The 23,642-nt window shown below is 44.9% G+C and overlaps 1 protein-coding gene across 1 annotated transcript in view; it reads right to left on the reverse strand.

Annotated features, from left to right (window-relative positions):
• Positions 1-23,642, reverse strand: part of LOC107693776 (inactive phospholipase D5-like) — a 42,356-nt gene that overhangs the window by 4,291 nt on the left and 14,423 nt on the right. Inside the window, exons 2-4 of the mRNA XM_016493289.1 lie at positions 22,955-23,091; positions 5,896-6,073; positions 5,666-5,774 (exon numbers count right to left, since the gene is read on the reverse strand). Coding sequence (XP_016348775.1) covers positions 5,666-5,774; positions 5,896-6,073; positions 22,955-23,091 — 424 coding nt within the window. The remainder of the gene's footprint in view (positions 1-5,665; positions 5,775-5,895; positions 6,074-22,954; positions 23,092-23,642) is intronic.

Raw genomic sequence — 23,642 nt, forward strand, 5'->3', positions numbered from 1 at the left:
CGAGAGGACAGTTTACTCGCGCGTGACTTGTATTAACAAATTTGGTTCGTTTAGAAACTTTGCCATGTGAAAGCAAACCGCTCCAAGAATAAAAAGCAACATTGTAATAATTTTAATCTCTGCTTCGGAACAAAGCAATCGATCTACAGGTGTGAAAGCACCCTAAGTGCTACTTTTTACTGTCCTTAGACTGGACTCAGACACCAAGCAGTGTACATTTAACACCAAGGATTTTGCTGTGCAAAATGTGATCAATAATGTTAATAAAGTTTTAAAATTTAGTCAAACTAAATAGGAATTTAAAAAGAGAGAGAGTGAGCAAAAAAGACAGAGGAAACTCAGTGCTACTCTTCCTCTGCTTCTTCATGTCTGAAGTCTATTAATGCCTCCCTAAGGAGGAATTAATAGTTTCCTCTTCTCAAAGTAGAAAAAAAAATGCTTAGAGTAGCCTCTCTTTACTCATACTCAAGTAAGGCTGAGACTGCCACCTGCAGGCCCCTCTTTGGCTCTCTGTTGCTACTTACACAAGTGTAACTTGATTTTTATCCCAGTCCCTCAGAGTCAAGAGTGGCTCACAATGGCAGCGATTCACAGCAACCAAACATCATTCATTTTCAGTGAGGGCTAGCGATTTCCGGCAACACAAGCAAGAGCAACCATTGATGATGTGACAAAGACTGTTTACACTGGCTGCACACAGGAGCAAAAATCTTTTTTTCTACTCATGTCTGACCCAGATCATATATTGTCGAAATGTGTAAGCAGACAAAAATGCTTGAGATCTGACTTTCTCACATCCAATTCTGAGCCTCTTCAAAATGTTTTTTTTTTCCCAATCAAATATGTATGCGAGTAGCACTGTTGTCTCACAGCAGGAAGATCCCCGGTTTGAGTCCCGGCTGAGCCAGGAGCTTTCTCTGTGGAGTTTGCATGTTTTGGTTTGGATTCCAATACAGTTCAGGTGAACTGTACACAATAAATTGCCCGTAGGTTTGAATGTGTGTGTGGACTGGCCATCATGGCCACTGGCTCAAGACACTGGGATAGGCTTCAGCACTCTGCGACCCTACAGAGGACAAACGGTTTGGAGACTGGATGGATTCATGGACATATGCAATATGTGAACATTTTATGGGTAGTTTAAGGGTTAAAGGGATGGTTCACTCAAAACTGAAAATTCTGTCCTCATTTACTCATCCTTATGTTCCAAACCCAAATCAAAAGATTGTTTTTAATATTCTTGCATCATTTTTTGTCCATTCATTGAAAGTGAAGCTTTAAAAAAATCGCTATCAAATGCATGTGTTCAATTAATGGTTGGAATTTGGAGGTGATAAAAGTATGTCAAGTACACCAAATGTTTACAATCAATTTCTTAGCTGTTTTCACTGCAGATTGTTGCACCATTATTTGTTTTAACATTCTTGTTGAACTTGAATGAAAGATGTATGGTTGCATCCTGGTCTGTTATGGTAGCAACGTCAGAAGACCTCGTCAATATATCTATTTCTTAACGACACACAGTGTGTTAACACGTAGGGCCACCAGTGTTAAGCTGGTCGGCAGGGTAGCCCAGGCACACATGCGGTTCACATGGCTCTTTGGAGCAGCAGCAGTATGTCTTGGTGATAGGTCTGCTTGTTTTGGGGGTGTTTTGTCCTAACCTGTCCTGTTTTCGTTATTTTTGTGTGTGTGGATATATGCATGTCAGCTGATGCAGCAGTTTATATTCTTACACTCAGCAGCATGCATATATTGGGTTGTATTATCCATTTCTGTGTCTCCTGCTTTGTTGGGTGGTTATTTCATATATGTTATATGTGCAGCAGCAGTATTTCCTACATGCTCACAGCAGAATGTCTGCGGATGTACTGGCAGTAGCAAGTCTCTGTACTTGCTCTGCCGCAGCAGCAGTGAAGCAGATGCAACTGTTTTGTCATGACTGGATTTTCTCCTGATTCCTTGAGTCCTGCAGGATTCCAGCAGTCTTCCTGACTCCCCTACTCCTCCTCCAAATTCCCCACTCATGTCCACTCCTATGTCCCATCTGGAGTCCCTGGGGTTTACTGTCTCCTCTGAGCCATAATTAGCTATACCAATTCACTTCCATTTCTCACTACTTCTCCCAAGCCTCCAGTAGTCCCAGTTTCCCTGCTTTGTCTCCTATCATTGCTCTCTAATCTTCTGTTCCTGAGTATCCAGTGGTCCTTCTTAGTTTTTCAGAAATCCTTCCAAAGCCTGTTGTCTTCAGCTATCTATCTGAGCAGATGAGGGCCAGGGAGAATCTAAGCAGTAGGACAAAGCTCAAGGAGGGTCTGCTGGGAACGTGGAGACGTGGATAAACCTGGGAGTGGACCTAAAAAGAGTAAGTACGTTTTTTCCTCCACTTTCGGGATGTCATTTTTATTTATTGCTCTATTAAAATTTATTGTAGGTTTGATTGGTTTGATTGCGGGGTCACTGATTAGAGCAGGGGTGCCCAATGCTGTTCCTGGAGATCTGCCCACCTGCAGCACCTGCAGACAACCCTGATCAAACACACCTGAACTGGCTAATTAATCTCTTAGGCAGCACTTGATCATTACAGACAGCTGTGTTGGAGCAGGGCTGGAACTGAAGTCTGCAGGATGGTAGATACTTAACGTAAGTGATACTTAAATACCACATTCATTCATTCACACTGCAAAAAAATGCTTTTCTTAGCGAGTATTTTGGGATCCAAATTAAGTGCATTTTAATTAAATCAAGAAAAATGTGTTTAATGCAAATGGAAACAAGATAATTTTTCTTATCTCATTGGCAGATAATTTGCAAAACAAGAAAAATACACTTAAAAGAGTAAATACGTTGTCATTTTTCTTATGTAGATAATGCATCTTGATTTAAGAATCTGTAGGTTTTTTGACTGGAAACAAGAAAAAAATACTATAGTAAGAAAGTCTTTTTTTTTGCAGTGCAGGTACATTCATTCATTGCACATATTTTCATCATGCTGACCTCGTGAAAGTGACAAAAACGGCATGTCCTTTTATACAGAATCCTGTAGATGAGGAGCCTGCATTCATTCGTAGGGAGTTACATTTATATCGGGAGAGGATTATTTTGATTATTTTTTCGCCATATCCACATGCATATTTATTTGAACATATTTATTTTATTTACCATCCTTGCTTTTTCGCACCCCGAATGATCGCGCCTAATGTGAATAGCCCCATAGGGATCTATTGTTACGATTCAAAAGCGCCATTGCCTCGAATTTTCGCGTTCACTGTGAAAAGGCCGTTAGGCTGTCCAGCAGTGTGACTGAATTCAGTCCAATTGGAGGGGTTGGGGATTTGGGCAGTTCATACATGCATATATATATATGTATGTATGTATATGTGGCAGTCTGCCATCAAAAGCTTAACACAACACCAATTATGGCAATGAATAGACTACGCCACCCCGGAAATTGGCCGGGGACCCACAGGTACACCAAGTACCACAAGCACACAGATGCATAGTGGCTGAAACCGATACCAGACAACGATGAAAAGTTTCACAAAACTTTCAGGAAAATACAAAACTGGTCTCTTTATTATATAAACATTAAAAGGAATACATCAATCATGAAACATTACATACCCACACGAACACACAATTTTACCACTTCAGAACTGGGGAATTCGTCTTGCCTATCCAATAAACACAGCAACCACTCGTGCTCTCTCACAACACAGCACCAAAACCCCCGTTGTGAACACTGCAGACCGACAGCCTAACCACCACCACACACAGAGGACTCTGGCTAGTACTGGCACCCCAATTCACACACATACACACACATACACAGATGCACTTTCCACGTTATGATTTGTCAAAAACACTTATCACGTGCTGCAAAAAGGGATCAGTATGTCACACAATAATGCCGACTGTTCACTAGCTGGTGCTCACTAGCTGTTGGCAGCACAGAGTCATCCTATAAAGTATCATTCAAGACTACATAACAAAACAAACATGCAAAGCACAAATACAACAATTTACAAACAAACTAATTCAAAAAAAGAACAAAATAGCAAAAACATTCACAATGAAACACAGACCCTCTGGTATGTTACCTGCTTGGCCTGGGGAGGTTTTGACTCATACTCGGTAGAGTTCAGAGCCCACCATGGTGACACAATCTCAACAGATCGATGTGCTTGATCCAAAAGCTCACGGAGACCAGTGGCCAGTGAAACTGTGTCCTTATATAGAATGGACAGATCTTCTGGAATATTCTCCACAAGCACAACACTGTAAACACAAGACAATCCATATTCAAGTGAAGGCAGGATTCACTGAGAGTGGATATTGCAAGGGTAATGATATAATGATAATATAATGATTAATACATATATATATATATATATATATATATATATAATTATTTTCCCAGGTATGGAGATTTGCAACAATAAATGCTGTTGTTTGTCAGACGTTGACGCCAATATTTTAAAGATTCAGAGAATATGAATCACTGTGTAGCCTACGAGTTCGGTTAGGATGACGATTTTTCGGTAATACTAAGGCACACTGTGAGTATATATTAGTATTTTTAATTGTTTGCTTTTGGGATCTGAAGGAGCGTGTGTGTTCCCGGAAACAGTGATATGGGATACATCTGGATAGGGGCGCATAACTGATAAATTGCCTCTATGTTATATGTGCAGCAGCAGTATTTCCTACATGCTCACAGCAGAATGTCTGCGGATGTACTGGCAGTAGCAAGTCTCTGTACTTGCTCTGCCGCAGCAGCAGTGAAGCAGATGCAACTGTTTTGTCATGACTGGATTTTCTCCTGATTCCTTGAGTCCTGCAGGATTCCAGCAGTCTTCCTGACTCCCCTACTCCTCCTCCAAATTCCCCACTCATGTCCACTCCTATGTCCCATCTGGAGTCCCTGGGGTTTACTGTCTCCTCTGAGCCATAATTAGCTATACCAATTCACTTCCATTTCTCACTACTTCTCCCAAGCCTCCAGTAGTCCCAGTTTCCCTGCTTTGTCTCCTATCATTGCTCTCTAATCTTCTGTTCCTGAGTATCCAGTGGTCCTTCTTAGTTTTTCAGAAATCCTTCCAAAGCCTGTTGTCTTCAGCTATCTATCTGAGCAGATGAGGGCCAGGGAGAATCTAAGCAGTAGGACAAAGCTCAAGGAGGGTCTGCTGGGAACGTGGAGACGTGGATAAACCTGGGAGTGGACCTAAAAAGAGTAAGTACGTTTTTTCCTCCACTTTCGGGATGTCATTTTTATTTATTGCTCTATTAAAATTTATTGTAGGTTTGATTGCAGGTTTACTGGGGTCACTGATTAGAGCAGGGGTGCCCAATGCTGTTCCTGGAGATCTGCCCACCTGCAGACTTCAGGTTCATCTGTAATTATCAAGTGCTGCTGAAGAGATTATTTAGCTGGTTCAGGTGCGTTTGATCAGGGCCGGAGCTGATCTTTGCAGGACGGTAGATCTCCAGGAACAGGATTGGGCACCCCTGGATTAGTGTTCCCCACGAATCATGGAGTAACCTGTTATTAACGTTGTCTAATTCCTGTGCCTATGCTACTTTTCACTTGGTCCAAACACAAAGATTCTTACAAGATGGTTTTGTTGGACAGTGGATGCTAACTAATATTATATAGGCTACTTACCATTCTGAGAAAGTGCCTTGAGCTCTGAGGAATTAGTTAGTTCACTGACCACCCTCAAACTGACTGACCGAGACTGCAGACGCATCAACTGATGGAGTAAGATCTGGCCCTAAAGATGAGAAAAGAAAGTTACATTTAAATGTGGTCATATTGGGACGAATCTATAGCTCTCTTTAAAAGAAACTCTTCTAGACTTAATCAGCAGTTCTGTTGACACTCTGGTATGTTACCTGCTTGGCCTGGGGAGGTTTTGACTCATACTCGGTAGAGTTCAGAGCCCACCATGGTGACACAATCTCAACAGATCGATGTGCTTGATCCAAAAGCTCACGGAGACCAGTGGCCAGTGAAACTGTGTCCTTATATAGAATGGACAGATCTTCTGGAATATTCTCCACAAGCACAACACTGTAAACACAAGACAATCCATATTCAAGTGAAGGCAGGATTCACTGAGAGTGGATATTGCAAGGGTAATGATATAATGATAATATAATGATTAATACATATATATATATATATATATATATATATATAATTATTTTCCCAGGTATGGAGATTTGCAACAATAAATGCTGTTGTTTGTCAGACGTTGACGCCAATATTTTAAAGATTCAGAGAATATGAATCACTGTGTAGCCTACGAGTTCGGTTAGGATGACGATTTTTCGGTAATACTAAGGCACACTGTGAGTATATATTAGTATTTTTAATTGTTTGCTTTTGGGATCTGAAGGAGCGTGTGTGTTCCCGGAAACAGTGATATGGGATACATCTGGATAGGGGCGCATAACTGATAAATTGCCTCTATGTGTACAAAAATGTCATTGTGACACCTCTTAGATTTTACAAGATTACAAAATTGCATACAGTTGTGTGTGTATGTATCATCCTGACAGTGATTCAGCACAAGAAATCTTTATCTGGCTGCAATAGACAGAATCAGATCACAAGATATGGAATACACAGATCAATAAGAGAAACAAAACACCTTGATGACAAGACACAGCAGGCCTACAAACACAACAGAGAACAGCATATACTAATGGAAATAATGCAATAATAAGTACAATAAGAGAGTGAACGATGATTATGAATACACACATACATACAGAAATGTATGTATATTATGGTGGCTTGCCAGCATTGCCTTAAGCATGTGTCCTGGTCACGTGGGCTCATGAAGCGAAGAAATCAGTTGCACCCATTCCCTATGTGGCATAATCCGGAGGAGAGATCCTAGGTAAGGTGGAGCCCCTGTAAAGTGAACATGTTCTCCTAAATGATGCTAATGTCTCATTTTTCTATCATGTCTAAATTAAAGTCTGATTCGAATCAAATTTGAAATAATGGTTACATGAAACATATTAAACACTTTGTTTTCAAACGTAGAAGTGAACTACATATTCTATTCCATAAAAAAAAAAGTATTATCATGGCTGTCTGACCCATAAGCTTCAAGAAAGGTATTTTACACATTTGTCTTCTCAACTTAAGAAAAATTGCACAGTAGATGCTAATGCAAAGAGAATTCACAGGAGAGTTGTGGTAGTCTAGTGGTTAAGGATGTTGGCTGTTAAAGGTCCCGGGTTCAATTCAGGAAATTAGATTTACTGAAGTCCCAGTTGTGCATTACCTCCAACACTCGAACTCGAACACTTAAAGCATCATTAGTGGCTCCAGAGGGATTTTACTTCTGTCTTTACTGAAAGTGGCCTCAGATGAGAAGCTCCTGCTAATGTCTTTTTCTTCTGCTAAAGCATGTAGATTAGATCATAGTTCCTATCCTGTTACAGTGCCTGTATATTGAGTCTGTGTAATAGAATATCTTAAAAGGACACATTACCCGCACCCTGTCCAACACTAAATAGCTCCAAATCAATACTCTCTCTAAATCATATCTTTACAAACCCCTATAATTAAGACCACACAAGTTAACCATTTGAAAAACAAAGAAACAAATAAATAAAGGTTTGTGTGCAAGCTCACCTTTCTTACAAGATTTTCAGTGAGAATCAGTGCTTTTAGTGATAAACTGCTTCCCTCGTGTTTAAAATTTAAAAGCAAAACAATATGAAGGAACAATGTCAATCTTATGACAACATATTCAGTATTGAACTTTACATTAAAAAAAAATTACATTAAAAATGCATCACAAAAAAGATGGCATTAGCCTGTCTGATAGCCTGATTCCTAATATACTATGTAATTAGTAAACATCCTCCCAACACATTTTTCAATATTTCTCAAAATATCTTCCCATTAAAGTCTTTGTCATCTGTGTGATGGAGTGCCAGAGTGACGCTATGAACATCCTTGGGAAGAATTAACACCACTAGGTATTTAACACCACTACATTTACATACTGTATATTCATTTAACAGACAGTTTTATCCAAAGTGACTTACAAATGAGGAACACCACAAGCAATTTAAGAGCCAACAATATTAGCAGTTCACAACATCAAGTAGATTAGTACACCTTATTAGTAGTAGAAACATGATGTGAATTTGCTGACCACAGAGCGACTTGTTGAGTCACTGCATGCATTTGTGATGACACAGAGAAAAAGTGCTGGGTGAGAAAGTGCAACACCTTTGCAGACGAATGCTTGGACAGCAAGGCAGGGCCGTGAAGAACAGTGGCATTTACAAGGAGCTGACCAACCTCTTTGGGTATTATTCATGGACAAAGACACAGCACACTGTAAGCATGTTTGAAGGTGCCATCATCTGCTTCTTCAGCTAACCTAGACCAACACAATGAACCAATCCATTTGAGCTCCGTTAGGCTTCTCATGCTCAAAGGTATTGCTGACCATCTTGGATGTTGTTCTTCAGTCTCTCTTTTCTGAAGTTTGTCAAACTGTATCTTTCTAAATTGCAACGAGGAAACATTCATTTTCTAAAATCAGGCATATTAAAAGTGAACTTAAAACAAAAAAATACATTGTGCATGAGTTTGTTATAACAGATAGTTTATATATATATATATATATATATAGATATATATATATATATACCATTCAAAATTAAATCAAATATTTAAGTGGCCATCCCATTCAATGCTCTCTAATTAGAAGAATTAAAGGTCAAAAGAATGTTTACCACATTTACACCACAATTAAATAATTTCTCATAGCCTTTACATAAAACAAAATCAGACATGAAAACAAGTGGCATTTAGTGTTTCTACAGTCAGGCCCTTTGATGAGTAAGCTGTCTGCATCCTATAGCGGACATAATTTGTTAATGATGTTCAGTTGGACTGGTCTTTATTTTGATGCAGATGCGATGAACCTGGCCTGCCATGGTGTGCATCTGAGGGGGTATTGAATGTCAAGCTGATATTGTCCTCTGAGAGTTTCCTTTTAAAGGGACAGTTCAGCCAAAATTAAAAAATTCTGTCATCATTTTCTTGCCTTCAAGTTGCTCCAAAACCATAAAAACACTAAAAATGCTGGAGCTGTGCTTGCTGGAGATCAGTGTCCTTGGGTCTCATACATCACTGGCAGGTGAGGGAGATCATCCAACCAGTGTTGCCTTTTTTTGGAAACGCATGGGGAAATATATCACCACAGAAATATTTGTGCTTGAATAGATCTTGTAAGTTTCTCCTCACAGTGTCAACAGCTTCTTTAGTGAATGTGCCTGCATTGTCAGTGGCGGTTTTCATTAATGCAAAGCTTGCACTCCTAGAAGAACTGACTGCTGCAAAAAGATGGACCACCATCCAGTATTCTTGCACACTTTCTCAATGTCTGCCATGAGTTTCCTTTTAAAGGGACAGTTCAGCCAAAATTCAAAAATTCTGTCATCATTTTCTTGCCTTCAAGTTGCTCCAAAACCATAAAAACACTAAAAATGCTGTAGCTGTGCTTGCTGGAGATCAGTGTCCTTGGGTCTCATACATCATTGGCAGGTGAGGGAGATCATTGTGTTCACCAGTGTTGCCTTTTTTTGGAAACGCATGGGGAAATATATCACCACAGAAATATTTGTGCTTGAATAGATCTTGTAAGTTACTCCTTTTTGCGGCTCGCATGGCAGTAAATAATACGATGATTTGATCATGCAATCAACACAGATATTTCATAAAAACATTAAAAACAGGCAGGGCTATAACATAACCCATTAAAAAAACTCACACCATGTCTACACCGGACGCGAGTGGCGCGATACGACAAAAGACAATAGAACCCAGTGATGTTGTCTACACTGGATGCGGCGCGGCGCCATGCGTCACGATCCCCATCAGTAAACTGATGCCTCGTTCTATTTATGACAAACTGTACTGACACTACGTTCAAATGACTTGCGACTGTCGCTTTGTCGCGTCAAGTGTAGACAGACTTTTAGCGCAGCAGGGCGCGGCACAACAAGATATTTACACTTGCTCTGCCCTACGTCCATGACACTGACTCACTGCGGAGTTGCCAGTTTTAATCTTAACAGCTCTTAACGCCGAATGTGCACTTGGATGGTTAGATACATGGGCTAGTATAAAAAAATAAAATAACTTAAGGTCTTTCCAGCATTAAGGTAATCCTGCTTTTTTTTTTTTTTTTTTTAAATAATCTTGTCTCAGTTACAAATTTGACTGGTAAATGATAAAGAATGATAGCCCATTTTGTATTGCATTGCATTGCATATGACAGATTGATAAAAAGACATGCTATTTATGACTGGATGTAACTTTTGATACTTAACGGTAAAAGTGGCTGTCTGATTGACTTTGCCCTATCAGTGCGGCTCCCATGAAAAAAATAGTGAAGACCACTGTTGTAAGGCCTTGATGACCTTTCCCATGATTTTAGAATGGCCTTTCTAGAACCTAATAGAAAGAAGGAAGGCTCTTACTTGAATCTTCTGACAAAGACAGGGGCTCTTTGCACTGCTAGCTGGCAGATATTAGGCATCAGGGTTTCCTTTCAAAAAGGCAAACGCAGATAGTAGAGTCCATTTTGAAACACAGAAGGATCAGAAACAATTTTCTTAAACCGTTTGTCTTCACAATACATTTCACATTGGTCTTCCACAAAGTCCTCGTTGTATTGTTGCACTACCAGATCCTCAATTTTAGCTATGGAAATGTACTTTTACACATGGCCTATCATACAGAGCAGGCTCCATAACTCTGCCATGGTTTATTTTAGACCTTGTTTCTGTTCTCCTGTTTTGTTTCATGACATAGTTTTCCTTAGTTCCTTTGATTAGTTCATTCGGTTCACTTGTCCTGTTAATTTGGTCATTAGTCCCATGTTTACATTAGTATAAGTACTCCCCGTTCTGTTCAGTCTGTTGCCGGTTATTGATGTTGATTTGCTTGTGTTTGGATGTACACCTCTTCACAATTATCAGTAATGTCCTTGTTGGATTAGTATTCTTCGTTGTGCGCTTTGTATTGCACTAGCTCCTGTGACAAACAACTGATGCATGATCCATTTACCACAGATCCCAGAAAAGCCTACACTGCTTAGCGGCCCATGACTTTGACTGTTAATGATTATTCTCCATTGCCTTAGAGCTCCATTGTCTTGGAAGTGTTGATTCCTATCAGCATCAATCTGATTCAGCTAAACTTCTTTCAAATAGAGCCATTCATTCAAATCCTCCTACTATGCAGTGTTGTAACAGGGATTTTGTTTTGCATGTAAACGTCAGAAAGTGGAAGGCATACATCATCATCATTGAACATCAAGACCTGAAATCTCATAACTGCTCACTACTTTTTCCTGACCTATGGTTCAAAGAATAATTACAGTTTTGATACCCTTTGCATTTACCCATTTTTGTATTTCCTCTATACAAACTGTGGATGAGTTACCAGGGTCTAAAAAGGCATATGTTCTGACTTTCTGAATGCCTTTCACTGATTTTAGAAAATTCATGTCTTTTTATAGAATTTAGAAAAACTCTTAGAATTGTGCATCATTTGGCAGAGCAGCATCATCCTCTGGCTTAATAGCAGCCCAGTATGATGCTATATTATAATAAAATAATTGGCAATTTTACTTAACTTTACTTAAACTTAATTACCAATGTGCTATTTTAGAATACTTGTTTTTACCTCAAGCAGTCCTTTCGTAGGATCCACGTACAGAAAGCTTTGTGCTAGTCTTTTATACTAGATGTATATTGCTCTAAAGTGCCGTTTGTCTTTGCTATTGTCAGTTTTGTCCTCTATGTTGTGTTCAAAGTTTATTATGGAGGACGCGTAATGCAGTACATTGCTTTTGATAGCTTTTGTTGCTGCAAAATTTCCTCAGCAATATGTTTTTGTCTTTTCATGACACTGGTCAGTGTTGGATCACTGATTTCTCTTAAATGAGCTGAACCTCTTCCAGAGTCGCTGGGGGTTTGGATGTTGTAAAACATGAGCTTGATTCTGAGTCTGAAGGATCATACATTTGAAATGTTCTTGACTGCCCTCTCTGTGAATTGTCCAGATATGCATTCATGCCATCCCTAGGCACCGGAGCTGATGTTTCAAACTCGTCAAGCACGCCTAATTTGGCCATGGAAGGAGACAGTTCTGTTTGAATTTTCAGCTTTGTCTTTTTATATTGAGCTGCTGTAAGTTTAGCCTTGTCCATGTCCAGGGCATGTGTCTCATGTAAAGCAGCAGCTCATGTCTTTATGCTGGCTCTCTCAGCCTCAGCTACAGCTTGTGCATGGGCAGATGAAGAAGTACTCTTTGATGCTTTGCTGGAAGTTGCTGATACACTATCATCAGGCCTCACATGTACTTCATCTTTTGAGTGAGTTGCACCTCTGTTCCCACACTGGGCTTGGGCTACACTTGTTTGAACATGTTATCTGGGATTGTGCGTTTGATCTTTTATTATCCACTCATCCATCCGAACCTTTTTGAAAATCAACAAAGTGCTGAATTTCTGGCTCATATCAATCCAGCCGGTTGGCGTATTTCTCACCCTCAGGGAGCAAAGACTGTACTGAGGCATGCAAATCATTAAAGTCCCTCATTGAACATAAATACAAATTCAAAGGCATATTCCACAGCTTCTTTTTTCATAAAAGCTTATTTACCTTCCTTGTTAAAATACTAGGGATGCAACAATACAGTTAGCCCATGGTTCAATACATACCTCGGGGTTTCCTCGGTTTTTGGTTCTTTTCTGATGGCTTGGTAGTGTTTTTTTGTGATTTCTGATGTAAAATTAGATAAAATTTTAAAATGTAAAATTATTTAATTATTTATATATATATATATATTTTATATATTTTTGTAGTTTGTAGAGCTGCACAATTTGAGCCAAATTTTTTTGCTTATATATTAATATGACTAATAATAATTATTAAGATTATTATTATTATTACTAAATAAATAAAACTAACGAAACTAAACAAATATAACTATTGTAATAACACATTCATTATTATAAATAAAAAAAATAGTAAGAACTGTAAAAACTCATGTACACATCTGTACACTAGAGAAAACGTTCCGGTTACTGACGTAACCTCGGTTCCCTGAGATAAGGGAACGAGCGTTGTGTATGGGGAAACTCCTGTTTACACTGGTACTGAAGCCTGATCTGTTCACGTTTGTGTAGCTGCACAAACCAATGGCGCTCTAGCCCGCCAGAATGGGCGGAGCCAACATCTATATAAGTTGGCTCTGAGCGCCATTTCATCAGAATCATTCGACTGAAGCGACAGTCATCGATTTGCGTACAGCTTATAGCACGGCAAGTGATACAACGCTCGTTCCCCCTCGTTCCCAGAATGAGGGAATGGAGATGTTACGTCAGAACAGACTGACGAATGGGATCTTGCCCGAGAGCCCAATCACCTTCGGGTGGTAACAGAACGAGCCAATGGTACGTTGAGTACCTTGGTCTGCGGAATTTGCATCGCGAGCTCCGCCCCGCTGTGTGGGTATATAAGGAGCAGCACAAGCAACTCGCATTCAAGTCTTCGCTGAGGAGCCGAGCCATGTGACCCAGCCGTTCAGCGGAACAGCAATTGTGGCAAAGGGATGTAACATCTCCGTTCCCTCCTTCAGGGAACGAGGGTTACATACGTAACCTAGACGTTCCCTTTCAGTCGGTCACGTTCAACGTTACGTCAGAACAAACTGACGAATGGGGTCCCTTCCAAAACGCCACAGTGGCTCAAACCAATGGCACTCTAGACCACCAGAATGGGTGGAGCCGACCTCTATATAAGTCGGCTCAGTGCGTACAGTCATCGATTCGCGTGCAGCTTGTAGCACGGCAAGTGACACAACACTCGTTCCCTTATCTCAGGGAATGTCTAGGTTACGTATGTAACCCTCGTTCCCAGAATGAGGGAATGGAGATGTTACGTCAGAACAGACTGACGAATGGGATCTTGCCCGAGAGCCCAATCACCTTCGGGTGGTAACAGAACGAGCCAATGGTACGTTGAGTACCTTGGTCTGCGGAATTTGCATCGCGAGCTCCGCCCCGCTGTGTGGGTATATAAGGAGCAGCACAAGCAACTCGCATTCAAGTCTTCGCTGAGGAGCCGAGCCATGTGACCCAGCCGTTCAGCGGAACAGCAATTGTGGCAAAGGGATGTAACGTCTCCGTTCCCTCCTTCAGGGAACGAGGGTTACATACGTAACCTAGACGTTCCCTTTCAGTCGGTCACGTTTGACGTTACGTCAGAACAGACTGAAGAATGGGATCCCTTCCAAAACGCCACAGTGGCTGTCTTCCAGTGACCTGCGTAAGTGATAGCACCCTGTCGTGAGGCCACCACGAGCGAAGGGCTATACTTAACACAGAATGCACTGGGTAGCATATTCCAGCTGGAAGAATGCTAACAGGCTGCCTGCTCGTAGGAGGTCTTACAAAGCACATATCAACCAGCGTAGCGGTGATACATATGAATCTCTGAGGTACCCAGCCCGCAGGGTGGATGTGTTTCAACGTCAGAGATGGCAAGGGTGGCTTGCCAAGGGAAAGACATGCTGTCGAGAGAGACTTACTGTGGAAATGCACACGTGGGATTGCCCAAGAGAGGAACCACAACACATGGAGGCACCTAGTCTAACACAGGGGCTGACCGACAGGGCCTGCACGCAAGTGCTCGACACCAACAGTGCAGGAGGAACCCATGGTTATGAACTGTGGAACTCAACTGAGGAGAATAGCGCACGCATCCAGTCCGTGGAGTGGATTGGCGCAGCAAGCGAATTGACACCGAGCAGGTCCTGTTTACTGGCCCGAAGGGGCAAGTATACGGGAGAACATAGGCTCTACACGGAGATTATAGAATCTCGTAAATGTGTTAGGTGTCGGCCAGCCCGCAGCTCTACAGATGTCTGTTAGCGAGGTGCCATGCGCCAGCGCCCAGGAGGAAGCCTCACTCCTAGTTGAGTGAGCTCTCACCCCTAGGGGGCATGGCAGGTCTTGAGCCTGATAAGCCAAGACAATAGCATCCACTATCCAGTGGGATAACCTCTGCTTGGAGACATCCTTTCCCTTCTGCTGGCCTCCGTAACAGACAAAGAGCTGGTCTGAGGTCCTGAAGCACTGAGTTCTGTCTACGTAAGTGCGGAGAGCATGCACTAGACAGAGCAGCACCAGGGCTGGGTCTGCCTCCTCCGGGGGCGGCGCTTGCAAGTTCACCACCTGATCTCTAAAAGGAGTGGTGGGAACTTTGGGCACGTATCCAGGCCGGGGTCTCAAGATAACGTGAGAGTTGGCCGGCCCGAATTCCAGGCACGCTTCGTCAACTGAAAAAGCCTGCAATTCCCCGACCCTCTTAACACCGCTTGCTCTCCCGAATGCAGGCTCTTCGTCACTTGCTCTCCCGAGCAAGGCCTTGTCGCCGTGTGGAGAGCACTCTAAGCGCAAGTAAACGAACAAAATCTTATCTCTTCTGAACTGGTGCCGAGCTAATTTTAAGCAGTAAACATAAGCCAAATTGAACGCGCCGCCATCCTTGATCAATATCAAGAAAAGTAATCAGACATTACACCAGGGAGGGGCTGTCGCGAGGAGTACAAGTTCGGAGAACCAGGTCCGGCTGGGCCAATAAGGCATAACCATGAGGACCTGCTCCTCGTCCTCCCTGATTTTGCACAATGTCTGTGCAAGAAGGCTCACTGGGGGAAACGCATACTTGCGCAAGCCCCGCGGCCAGCTGTGTGCCAGTGCGTCCATGCCGAGTGTTCCCTCGGTCAGGGAGTAGAACAACTGGCAGTGAGAGGTTTCTGGAGAGGCAAACAGGTCTACCTGAGTGTCTCCAAAGCGTTCCCAAATCAGCTGAACCGACTGGGACGCATACTTGCGCAAGCCCTGCTGCCAGCTGAGTGCTAGACCGTCCGTGCCAAGGGTGCCCTCGATCAGGGAGTAAAACAACTGGCAGTGGGAATTGTCTGGAGAAGCAAACAGGTCTACCTGAGCGTCTCCAAAGCGTTCCCAAATCAGCTGAACCGACTGGGGATAGAGTCTCCATTCCCCGGGGCGAGACTGCTGTCGTGAGAGCTCGTCGGCTGCACGATTGAGCCTGCCCGGGATGTGAACAGCACGACGCGACCTCAGATGCTTCTGACTCCACAAGAAGAGATGGCGAGCGAGTTGCGACATGCGACGGGAGCGTAGACCGCCCTGACGGTTGATGTACGCTACGGTCGTAGTGTAGTCCGTAGCGTACATCAACCGTCAGGTCTGTTGACACAACAACATGCCTGGACACTGGTTCTAGGGGAACACCAGCCCGTAGAAATGAGAGGTCCAACCACGGGTTGAAGGTTCGGCAGCAGGCCGGAGTGATGGTCACTTGGAGCGTGCCCTGTTGCCATGCCCATCTCGGGACTCGGCCGTGAAGCCAGTGCTGAAGCGGTCTTATATGAAGCAATAAGAGCGGTATGACCGCCGCTGCGGATGCCATATGCCCCAGGAGCCTCTGAAATCATTTCAGTGGAACCACTCTCTTGCCTTCGAGTTGACTCAGGCAATTCAGCAGTGACTGTGCACACTCGCTCGTAAGCTGCGCGAACATGGCGACCGAGTCTATTTCCATACCGAGAAAAAAGATCCTCTACACAGGGGAGAGTTTACTCTTTTCCCAGTTGACCCGAAGACCCAGACGGGTGAAGTGTCTGAGCGCCAGATCCCTGTGCTCGCACAACTGTATTCGAGAGTGAGCTAGAATCAGCCAGTCGTCGAGGTAGTTGAGGATACGGACACCTTGCTCCCTTGCGGACACCTTCGTAAAGACACGGGGAGACAGGGCCAACCCAAATGGGAGAACTTTATACTGATATGCCTGCCCCTCGAAAGCAAACCGAAGGAACTGTGTTGAGGAAGAATGGAGACATGAAAGTATGCGTCCTTCAGGTCGATCGCTGCAAACCAATCCATGGGACGAATGCATTCGAAAATGCGTTTGGGCGTTAACATCTTGAACGGAAGTCTGTGAAGAGCTTGGTTCAAGGCATGCAATTCTAGGCCATAACCCACCTGTTTTCTTGGGTACTATGAAGTGGTGGCTGTAGAAGCCGGACTTCCTGTCGGCTGGAGGGACCGGCTCTATCGTGCCCTTTGCCAGCAGGGTCCCGAGCTCCGTGCACATGATAGGAGCATCCTTGCCCACCATCGTAGCTCGAATACCCCGAAACCTGGGGGGACGCCGGGCGAATTGAATCGCGTAGCCGAGCCTGATCGTTCGGATGAGCCAGTGGGACGGACTGGAAAGCTGTAGCCAGGCTCCCAGAACCCGAACCAGCGGGGTCAAAGGAACTACAGGCGTACCCACAGAGGGGCAGCGAGGCGGAACAGACGGCCCCGACATGGGAAGCGTAGCGTCCCTTAGAGAGGGCGGAGTGCGAGCACTCGTCTGATTCCAAGACATGGCAAAGGGGGCATGAGAAGGCAATGCGTTCTCGAGCCGGCTTTGCCTGGAAACTGGCAAAGGAAGAGGGGGGCGAGAGCGGCGAGGAATCACGTTGCCTACTGTCGTGGGGCCAGTGGCGGAACAAAAAGAGTACAAAATCAAAGGAAGGAGTGGTCCTGCTACCATCTTCTGAAGAGCTGACTTCCCCATCTCCGGGTCGCCCGTCTCAGGAACGCCGCTTGGCCTGACGCTTGGCAGGCTAGGGGCTGCGCCACCCTTCTGCGGCCATCTCCTCGTTGCGGCCGGGGTGGAGGCTGCTGCTGTGGCTGAGCGGGAGTGGAGGAGACCTCAGGGGGGCGCCCTCGGCGACGAGCAGGCTGAGGTGGCAGAGCTGGCGGCAGTGTGGAAGCAGCAGCGGGCCGCCGGGGCAGAATATGTTTTATGGCCTCAGACTGCTTCTGGGCGGCAGAGCATTGCTGGGCAAAACTCTCAACCGCGTCGCCGAAGAGGCCAGCCTGAGAGACCGCAGAGTTGAGGAGCTGAGTCTGATCAGACTCCCTCATGTCTGCCAGGTTCAGCCATAGGTGGCGCTCCTGGGCCACCAAAGTGGACATCACCTGACCTAAGGAGCGTGCAGTGACCTTCGTCGCCCAGAGGGCGAGGTCGGTAGCAGTGTGCGCCTCCTGCAAGACTTCCGGGTCAGCCCTGCACTCGTGCAGCTCTTTGAGCACCTTGGCCTGGTAGACCTGGAGGGTGGCCATGGCGTGCAGGGCAGAAGCGGCCTGACCCGCAGCTCTGTAAGCCTTAGCCACAAGTGTGGATGAGAACTTACAGGCTTTGGACGGTAGCTTGGGACCACCACGCCAGGTGGAGGCACTCTGAGGACACAACTGCATCGCAACTGAGCGCTCCACTGGGGGTATCCCCGCATACCCTTTGGCCACCCCACCATCGAAGGCAGTGAAGGCGGAGGTAGCACCAGAACGGTTTCGGGCAGTTAAAGGTGCCTTCCATGAACTGGTAACTTCCTGATGCACCTCCGGGAAGAAAGGAACCGGAGGGGGGCGCTGGCGATCAGCGAGTGCAGCCCCCAGGAAACAATCATCCAGCCTCTAGCGTTCGGGACAGGGTGGAGTATTCCACTCGAGCCCGATGCTCTCAGCTGCCCGGGAAAGCATGGCTGTCAGCTCGGGATCAGACTCGGGCAACGCTGGTGTCCAAGAGGGAGGCAACGCAGCCGAATCCTCATCTCCTGAGGACTCAAGCCCGCCTTGGGATGCGGCGATCGACATCTGGTTATCCTTCTGAGCCCCGAATGAGATGCTGGGATCCTGGTGAGAGGGCCCAGCAAGTTCAACCGGAGGCTCCATAGGCGGTGTTTGTGAGGGGGGTGTGGCCCGAGGATGCTGTCTCGTCGGGGAAGCCCACACCGTAACCCTCAGATTACCCTGGCCACCAGCCAAAGTAGCCCTCTTATGCTTGGAAGAGGAACTAGATTGGGGGTGTGGCAGAGGGGACTCTATACCGTTAGGTAATCGAGTCTCGATCTTAACGCCGAGATGGTCATGTCCCCACAATGAGAACATGAACCATCCACGAACGCAGCCTCAGCGTGCTGAAAGCCCAGACACTGAAGACAACGATCGTGGCTGTCGACAGAGGATAGGAAATGACCGCAAGCAAGAGGACACTTTAAAAAGACACATGCCGTCCGCAATCAGAAACTGCTCTTTTAGATGAAGCACCCGTCACAAGGAGCCAAATATCGACCGCACCCAGAAACGCATGGGCGGTATGACATCTTTAAAAAGACGCAAACACAACCCGTGTACTCTTTTAGAGGAAATAGCTCTTTCAGAGGTGCTGAAATGCTCAGGGGAACGCAGGAGCTGGAAAGAAGAAGCAGGAAGCTCTTCAATGTAGCGCTGAATCGCGCTGTCACACCAGCACCACTAAAGGCTCATTGCAAAACACCAGCAGAGAGATGTGCTCAGCGCCGAAGCGAAAGCTTGAATGCGAGTTGCTCGCGCTGCTCCTTATATACCCACACAGCGGGGCGGAGCTCGCGATGCAAATTCCGCAGACCAAGGTACTCAGCGTACCATTAGCTCATTCTGTTACCACTCGAAGGTGATTGGGCTCTCGGGCGAGATCCCATTCGTCAGTCTGTTCTGACGTAACGTCGAACATGACCGACTGAAAGGGAACAGAGGTTACGTCAGTAACTGGAGCGTTCCCTTTCAAACGTTCTCTCATGTTGTGTATGGAGAATGCATCCAATCATGCCGTGCTACGAGCAGATACAGAACGACCTGCTCTGCGAGCCCAGTCTCGGAGCACTTAAGTTAAGGATTCCTAAATACACAAGCAAAGCTGAGTCCCAAGCACCACTGAGGAGTGCAGATATAACTATTTCTGCCCTCAGGGAGAAATAGGCAAATCAAACAGACAATCCATGGACGTGTAAAAATAGAATTTTAGTAAAAAAGGACACCAAATTACCATTTCCACCCTTAGGGAGAAATAGGCAGATTAAATAGAGAAAACCCATGCCTGCAGGGCAGGCCACATAAACTTTGAGCGTGGAAGGGGCGCGCCCGTTGTCCAACAACTCTTGCAAAAGAGTCAGAACGTGGGACACGTCACAAGAAACCGGGTTCAGGCTTCGTGCTGCACACCAGTCACAGAAGACTGACCATTTAAGGGCGTAAAGATGTCTCATAGACGGTGCTCTAGTCTCTAAAATGGTGTTGCTCACTCTCGTTGGGAGCTGCATAGGCTACCGTTGAGGCTCCAGACATGAAGACTCCACAGCTCTGGCTGGGGTTGCCAAATCATGCCCTTCGTCTGCGAGAGAAGGTCTCTCCGTAATGGTATCGGCCACAGGGCAGCTGGCTAACTCGGGGAACCAAGTTTGGTTTTTCCAAAGTGGGGCCACCAGGAGAACTGAGCAACCGACTTTCCTGACATGTCTGATGACCTGAGGAAGCAGGGCAATCGGGGGGAAAGTGTACAGGCGAGAGCAGGGCCAACTGTGGGCCAGCTCATCCCGCTTTATGGAGAAATAGATAGGGCAATGAGAGTTGTTTTCTGAGGTGAAGAGGTCGACTTCTGCCTTCCCGAAAACAGACCAGATTTTCTGAACCATCAGAGGATGTAGTGTCCATTCTCCTCGAGCTACGTTGCCTCTGGACAGCATGTCTGCACCAAGGTTCAGACTGCCCGGCACATGAACCACCACCCGAATGCCCAAAGTAGGAGGCGTCGAGCCATCCTGTAAAGGGAACGTGACCTGAGACCACCTTGGTGGTTGATATAGGCTACCACCATGTTGTCCGATCTAACCAGGACGTGGTGCCCTCTTAAGGCTTGCAGGAAGGTTTTCAGGGCCAGAAAAACCGCCATAATTTCGAGGCAGTTGATATTAAGGCAGCACTCGTGGACCGACCAGGAGCCGGCGTAACTACCTTACTTCTGGATCGACCAGGAGCCGTCATAACTACCTTCCTTCTGGAGGTCAGTCCCAACTGCATGCCTGGTTGAAACAGGCGAGAAGTTGTCCAAGGGGCCACAGCTTTGATACAGCGATGGGTTATCCTGACATAAAACCTACCAAGGCACCTGCCGTAAAATTGGAGAGGCCGCATGTGAAGCAGGCCTAGATGAATCACAGAGGAGGCGGCTGCCATTCGGCCGAGCAACCTCTGGAAACTCCTGAGGGGACGCGAAGTAGTCACTGAATAGTCAGGGACCGTTCTGGCGTAAGCCATGCCCGCATCCGGGCCGAGTCTATAACAGTCCCCAGAAAGACTGATCGCTGTCTGGGAGAAAATTGACTCTTGTGTGGGATGATTTTCAACCCGAGGCGCTCCAGATGGCTGATCAGCAGCGATCTGTGTGCGATTAGCTCCTGTTCTGATCTGGCTAAAACCAGCCAGTCATTGAGGTAATTGAAGATGTGGATTCCTATCTGTCTTAGAGGGGAAAGAGCTGCGTCGATGCACTTCGTAAAAGTGCGAGGGACCAGAGACAGTCCAAATGGTAGGACTGTGTACTGATAGGCAACTCCCTCAAGAATGGTCTGTGGCAGGGAGCTATGCCGACCACTCCAAGCCGAGATCCTCCACTGCTTTAGTGAGAATGTGGATCAGCTTGCTGTCCGCACTCAGCCATGCTGAGTGAGAAGAGGGAGGGGCTTTGGGCTCTTCGCCGGAACACGCCCATTCCTCTGTATCAGACGGCGTCAAAGACATCAAGTCGTCGATGGCAATCTCTTCCTCCAAAGCGCCGAAGGAAATCAAGCCGCTCGCTGCAGAAGAGGGGCACTGATGTTCCTGTGTGAAAAACACCGGCAACTTGGGACAGTGTGGGGAGAGAGGGGCACGTGGGTGCTGAGCCGACATGACACCGCTCGAACCCGCTGATAGAGCCCCGCTGCTCCGCTGTTTCTTTCTCTCTGGTGAAGACCGCCTTCATTAAAGAAGGCGATCTGTGAGTAAAGACTGGCGAGGCTCATGCTCTCACAATGATATGAGGTGGCCAGCAGATATAACCTTCCTCCTAGCTTCTTCGTCGGCTTCGTAGTCCAGTGTCAGCGAAGAGATATTTTGAGAGCGCCATTGGTTTGTGCAGCTACACAAACGTTAACAAATCAGGCTTCAGTATCAGTGTAAACAGGAGTTTCCCCATACACAACGTGAGAGAATGTTCAAAAGGGAAACATGGATTATCATATGTCTATTTCAAATTTCTTTTGAGATAAGTATTATGTGTCCTATTTTTACCCAGAATAGGATGGAGTGGGCATTACCGAGCACTATAAACACATATAATGTATGTTTCTTTCATACTGGAAGCCAGAGGGTGCCCTAATATGGAATCCCTAATATGGACAAAGGTATCCAGCTATCTGAATAAAAAGAAGATAGAAACGTTTTGAATTACCAAGGACATAAGGTTATGTGTATTTGCAGGTTATGGCCATTTGATCCTGATAAAAGCAGCCGTAGACGTGTAGAAACTAGGGTGATACAGCTTCAATATGGTGTCTGCGCTCCCACGGATGGCAATCAGTTTTCGGCAGACAATTAATTTTCGGGCACAACACCAGAATTATATTATATTGTGGCATCCCTAGTCTTGCTCTGCAAGAGCTTAACAAGTTTTGGTCATTCAACTCAACAAGAGTTACATTATGACATACAAATTATAAATTCTATTGTTTTGAGAACTATTGACAGTGTTTTCTTGCTCAAAAAGTTGCCCCATGTATCATCAGCCTAAAAGAATGCATGGCATAATCTGCAAAAATGCTGATTACTGGGCATAAATGCAGACTGTATATAGGTTTTAGCTTTTTTTCAGTTAAAATATCTAAAACATCTTTGAAACAAGATTAATGTGAGATTTTTGATGGTGAGTCCATTGTCATTTGTTAGTTGTTAGTTTTGCTTACCGGCAGGATCTTCTACATTTTGCTTCATCGATATTGTCCTCGTCATCCCCCCACACATCTACAGCAGAGAATATTAATGCTATCAGGACAGCACAGCAGCACACCAGCGCAAAGATCACAATGCATTTGTGCTGAGACTGCAAGAAACAAGAGGAAGAAGCAAAAACACTTATTCAGAGCTATAATTTGTATATGAGCAGTTGCTTTGATGTGGAGATAGACAATCAAACTCTGGCAAAAGGTTTATCCATGCATATACAAGTAAAAGAGTGGTCAGTTTCCACATCTACCTGCTGTTGTGCAGTTACAGTGAAGATGGGAATTATTAGTTCACTGGGTTTCACCTACCTCATTACATTTACAGCACAGTGCAAAAGTCTTCACAACATGATCACAACATTTGTTTTAAGACAGTTAATAGAGTCAATAGAAAATGTAGGGTTCCAAAAATTCCTGTAATTAATAACCACCATTGTTTGTCTTTGTCTTAGTCACAAAGGCAAAAAAATAATAAATAAATAAAAATCGTCCCACAATTTACAGCTTCAGTATTTGTGTGTGTGTGTGTGTGTGTGATGTGATGTAATAGTCTAGCTGTACAGATTTCACTTAGCATACATGGAATGGCATCTACGCTAATATTAGTCTGTTTCTTTTTTATTCCGAGGTCACCGTAGCCACCAGATAC

This window comes from Sinocyclocheilus anshuiensis, unplaced genomic scaffold (assembly GCF_001515605.1).
Source record: "Sinocyclocheilus anshuiensis isolate Anshui unplaced genomic scaffold, SAMN03320099.WGS_v1.1 scaffold2088, whole genome shotgun sequence".
Classification (NCBI taxonomy): domain Eukaryota; kingdom Metazoa; phylum Chordata; class Actinopteri; order Cypriniformes; family Cyprinidae; genus Sinocyclocheilus; species Sinocyclocheilus anshuiensis.